This window comes from Ranitomeya imitator, chromosome 2 (assembly GCF_032444005.1).
Source record: "Ranitomeya imitator isolate aRanImi1 chromosome 2, aRanImi1.pri, whole genome shotgun sequence".
Taxonomy (NCBI): Eukaryota; Metazoa; Chordata; class Amphibia; order Anura; family Dendrobatidae; genus Ranitomeya; species Ranitomeya imitator.
The window spans coordinates 50,102,679-50,108,518 of NC_091283.1; the positions used below are offsets into that span (position 1 = coordinate 50,102,679).

The window sequence follows — 5,840 nt, forward strand, 5'->3', positions numbered from 1 at the left end:
CATTTCCTCTCTCCACATGACATAGCTCCCTTTTTCTATATGCTACATGATTAGTGGGGCACCCTGTCCCGTCCTCCATGCTATTCTGCATATACACCAAATAAAAGATTCCCACCTGCCCGGTTGACTTGCGTTTCTCTGCTGCTCTCAGCTCTGCTTCTTGTCTTCCCATGTTTCTTCTTTTATATTTCAGTCTCATGGAGAAATTTTCTTTCTACGTTCAGGATTGAAATGACATGAGAAGAGTGTCTACACCTGTGCGAAAATCTTATAACTTTCAGTTTCCTTGGTATGTAGGTAGGAATGTAACGTCAGGTAGCTGGGAGGAGACTCTTCCACTACGACAGGTGACAGGAGGAAGCCCTACTACATAACGAGATATTACATTTACCAACATGACAAAATTACTGAGTGACGGGAGCATGGATGATATAAACAGTCAAATAATCTGTTTTCGATTGTTACACGTAATATCTTTGTATAAGGCAGTATTCCTCCAGTCACCTGTAGTCGTGGAGGAGTCTCCTCCCAGCTACCTGACGTTATCTTCCTAGCTACATACCAAGGAAACTGAAAGTTGTAAGGGTTTTCCATGACTTCTGTCACTTGAATTCCAACTGCAGAGCGAAGTTTTCTACACATCCTGAAAATGAAGAAATTTCTCTCCAGCAGATTGAAGAATAAAAGGAGAAACATGGGAAGACATAAGTCAGAGCTCGAAGCAGCAGAGAGACGCAAAGCAAACGGGCAGGTGAGCATCTTCTACTGAATGTTTGTACAGAATATTAGTGCTGTGGACATCTACACGATAAGATTATATACAATAATAATGTTCTATGCATGTGTATACCTTATACACAGATCCATTGGAAGAGAAGAAATACTCCAATACTCCAGCCATGGACATCAGATTGGTCATCTTCAGTCTTGTACTTGTCGTAGTGACGGGACATCCACAACGGAGACGCTGCCCCATGTCCAGATATCAATCAGTATCTTCTGCTAACATGAAGATGATCAAACAATTGCAGAATGAACATGTAAGAAGGGGCATTGTCTTATTTTTAATTTTTTTTTTATAGATGCACATCTATAGAGACAGGAGTCAGGGTGCTTTCACATGTGTTTTTCTACAAGTGAAGAACCACAGCAAGTGTAAAAGACAGTTAATCTAATATTTTCCGTTATGTTTTAGTTGAGAACTTTCAGTGGAAAAATTGTAGGTAAAATTGAGTAATTGATTAGTACCACTGTTAATCTGGTACACGTTGAGATGATCCATTTATGGTTTGTTCTTGACTTTTTCACTCACTCTATACAATAGGCGTCAATTATTACACTGTATGGTAGTATATTCTGGATGAGTTAATTTGTAATACGTTGTATCCATGTACATCTAAAACAAATCCTACTTTATCTGTCAACAGGAGAAGACCATGTCCACCAGTGCAATCAAATGTTACAGAAGAATGGTGAGACACAAGCCATCCGTATGTGACCTAAAGGTAAATATAGATCTGTCACTTTATTCCATTACTGGCCTTGAAATAGTTCTTGAAAATAAAACCCACCTTACTTCCTCACCTAGTCATATATTTAGAAGCACCAAATATTTTCCCCTTCTTCCCTTCTACAGGCCAGTGACCGCCTGATTCTGACACTCGAGCGAGTTACTGTAACTACAGAAGTTCTGGCGAATCTGTCCACATCTGCTGTACCCGACCTGGCATCACAGTCACTCGGGATGTTCCTCAAAATCAGAGAAGATCTTTCGATCTGTGTAAGTTCACATGGCCCTCGTGTTCATTGACTTCATGGATTGGGCTTTTATGTTTCGTGACTGATATTAGAAATACTGACGCATGACTAATCATTATCTTGCATTTTTCACATTCAGAAAGAATCACCAGGACACAGTAAAACACCTTCTGATGAGCTGAAGCCATGGCTGCACCATCTCCAGGACTTTGTAGAAGAGGTAAAAGTCCTTCTCTAATCTACAGAGGCACTAATAGCATCCTGTCTTTTTTGGTGGAGGAGATAATTGACCCTGGACATGAACAATAGATGAGGGTTAACATTGACTTGAGCGACCACATAATGTTCTGAATGTAGACTAAATTTGATAACATTATAAAACTGAATATCAACAGAACATAGATGCAAGAAAGGAGCCAATGGCATATAGACTAGGAGAAATTATAGGTAATGCTGAATACATAGCAAGCATAATAAACATTTTTCATATTATTTTGTAGGAATCTTTGCAATGTCTCCAGGAAGCCATGCTACTCAGTCTTATCTCGCTGGTGGTAGAAGATATTGGATGTTGGGCTCATGGGAAGTAACTACAAAGATATTTTTATAAAAGTCTGCAAGTCTTGAGGACACTCTTCAAGTGGTGGAACATTTTCCATTAACAACGCTGTGATTTTGTTCCATTTTATATGATTGATTCCCTTTGTGAATAACTAATGAGGAAAATACACGATAGCTCTAATTAGAAGCTTATCAACAGTCACCTGTCATAAAGTCTCAACATCAAGTTCAAATAGGAGACGAATGTTCTCTTTGTGAATTTTCATAAATATGCATAATTTGGTCATTTTTTTTATATTTTTCATAATATATTTATTTATATCTATTTTAATATGTATGTAATTATTTAATTTTGATATTTTGACATGTATATTTATTAATATTTTTTTAAAATATGTAATTTATATTTATATGTATTTGTATTCAGGTTTTCTGTTAAAAAATAATTATAATTTTAATAAAAGTAAATTAATGTATCTATTGTTCTTAAAACTATGAGGAAAAGAAAAGCTCCGATTGAGAAGTGGATAAAAGTGAATGTTGTCTTGGGATGAATCTAGAGATTTAGCAGGAGGAAATGTGTGTATGTGAGTAAATGCAATTCTATAGTGTATGCTGAATTCAAGTTGGCAGCCGAATAGTAATTTTGCCAAAGTAGGACTAGCCCAGTCGAGTACCCAAGGATTGTGCTGTGGGTCTAAGCACCAATGGAATAATTTCCACTAAACTTCCATGAAACACAACCCATCTGTCCTCCTACTTGCTTTCTGTGGATAACGCGTCCCTATATCATCCACATAGTCTCCCCGGCATCATGCTCCTGGACAGGCCTGTTTCTCTGTCTTGATGAGGGCAGAGCAAGGTACTGCAGTGCTTAGGTGCCTGGAAAGTTCAAAGAGCCCCGCGCATGCGCACTGCAGTACTTTACTCTTCCCTAGTTAGGTTAGACAAGTATGAGCAGGATTGTGATGCCAGGGTGACTGTGTGAATGACGTAGCGAAATGTAATTCACGTGAAACAAGAAGGAGGACGACATCACAAGAAGAATGGAGGCGGCGGACCAAGAACAGCGACATCCCTCTGACCGGGCTGTCCCGCAGGTGAGATCTTTTTTTTTTTTTTTTAATAGAATTAGAAAATGCAATTGTAGAAGTGAAAAATTCTCTAGGGATTCAATTTATGTACAAATAGAAATGAGAAGGATATCAGTAATAATATATGGTAATCACCATCAGAAGGTCAGTGTTTATGCTAGACAATTTTATTCCAATATTTCTATTAAATTAATTTGAAAACAGAAAAAATAAATGCAATAAATATTACACATAAATTATTAATACATAAAATAAATAAGAGCAATAATTTAAACAGATCAAAAAACATGATTATTTATTTGGGAACATTAAAAAATTAAAATATTTGTTAATGGCGTTCAGCAAACACTGCTGTGGATATAGAAGAATTTCTTCTTTCTCAGCTTAAGTTTCAAATCCATAAACATTGATTTTCACTGTTCCTTTCCCAGTGCTTCATAGTCATATTATGAAGAATGTAGACTTGGAGATGATCATGAGAGATTTTCCAAAATTTTTAAATTCTTAAATCAGAATGCTAAAAGCATCCCAATGGATTTTCTTTAACCCCTTCCTGACATGCGCCGTACTAGTACTGCTCTGTGGGAACTGGGTTCCCACCTTCCATAGTACTAGTACGGCGGCACGATCGCGCGGTCTCACAATGAGCACCGCGGCGATCGTGTGCTGGTGTCAGCTGTATGTGACAGCTGACACCCCGCAACAATGCCCACAATTGGCACTAGCGCCAATCATGGGAATTTAACTCCTCTTATGCCGCTGTCAATTGTGACAGCGACATAGAGGTGCATTGTGCAGGGCCGTGGGCTCCTTGTGCTCTCCCACTGGAACAACGCAATGCGATTGTGTTGTTTCGGTGTTCTGGAAGGAGTCCCCGGATCCAAAAGGCTGCGGGGCTCCTTCCGGGTCCTTCACTGAGGTGGCTTGCTGGCGCCTGCTCAGAGCAGGCACCGGAAAGCCTCCTGCAGTGCCTGTCAGATCGGTGATCTGACACAGTGCTATGCAAAGTGTCAGATCAGTGAACTGATGAAATATAGTGATGTACCACACTGGGACAATGTTATAAAGTAAAAAAAATATATAGAATGTATAAAAAAAAATCCCCAAATAAATAAATAAATATTTTCCAATAAATCCATTTATTTATGTAAATAAAAAAACAATAAAAGTGCACATATTTGGTATTGCCACGTCCGTAACGTCCCGCTCTATAAAGCTATCCCACGAGTTAACCCCTTCAGTGCACACCGCAAGAAAAATAAATAAAAACCGAGGCAAAAAACAACGCTTTATCATCATACTGCCGAACAAAAAGTGCAATAAAATGTGATAAAAAAGATGGATATAAATAACCACGGTACCGCTGAAAACGGCATCTTGTCCTGCCAAAAAAGCCGCCATACCGCATCATCAGCAGAAAAATTATAAAGTTATAGCTCTCAGAATAAAGCAATGCAAATACAATTATTTTTTATATAAAATAATTTTTATTGTGTAAAAGCGTCAAAACATAAATAAGATATAAATATCACTGTAATTGTACTAACCCGAAGAATAAAGCTGCTTTATCAATTTTACCACACTTGGAACAGTATAAATGCTCCCCCTAAAAGAAATTCAGGGATTGCTGGCTTTTGTTCATTCTGCCTCCCATTGGAATAAAAAGCGATAAAAAATTTCATGTGCCCAAAAATGTTACCAATAAAAACGTCAACTCGTCCCACAAAAACATGACCTCACATGACTCTGTGGGCCAAAATATGGATAAATTATAGCTCTCAAAATATGGTGATGCACAAACTATTTTTTGCAATAATAAAAAGCATCTTTAGTGTGTGACGGCTGCCAATCATAAAAATGCACTAAACAAATGCTATAAAAGCAAATCAAGCTACCCTTCATCACCCCCTTAGTTAGGGAAAAATAATAAAATTAAAAAATATATATACTTATTTCCATTTTCCCATTAGGGTTAGGGTTGGGGCTAAAGTTAGAGTTAGGGTTAGGGTTGGGGCAAAAGTTAGGGTTAGGGTTGGGGCTAAAGTTACAGTTAGGGTTAGGGTTGGGGCTAAAGTTTGGGTGGGGCTAAAGTTAGGGTTAGGGTTGGTGGTAAAGATAGGGTTAGGATTGGGGCTAAAGTTAGGGTGGGGGTTGAGGTTAGGGTTAGGGTTGGGGCTAAAGTTAGGGTTAGGGCTTTGGCTAAAGTTAGGGTCAGCTTTGGAGCTAAAGTTAGGGTTAGAGTTGGGGCTAAAGTTAGGGTTTGGATTAGGGTTGGGATTAGGGTTAGGGGTGTGGTTAGGGTTATGGTTGGGATTAGGGCTAGGGGTGTGTTTGGGATATGGTTTCAGTTAGAATCGGGAGCATTCCACTGTTTAGGCACATCAGGGGCTCTCCAAATGCGACATGGTGTCCGATCTCAATTCCAGC

The 5,840-nt window shown here is 38.6% G+C and overlaps 1 protein-coding gene across 1 annotated transcript; it reads left to right on the forward strand.

The window, feature by feature from the left end:
- Positions 1-899: 899 nt before the first annotated feature.
- Positions 900-2,348, forward strand: LOC138667176 (interferon lambda-2-like). Its single transcript, XM_069755472.1, has 5 exons — positions 900-1,040; positions 1,428-1,505; positions 1,637-1,780; positions 1,898-1,978; positions 2,259-2,348. Exons 1-5 carry the CDS (start codon positions 900-902, stop codon positions 2,346-2,348), a joined length of 534 nt encoding a protein of 177 aa, XP_069611573.1.
- The last annotated feature ends 3,492 nt before the right edge of the window (positions 2,349-5,840 follow it).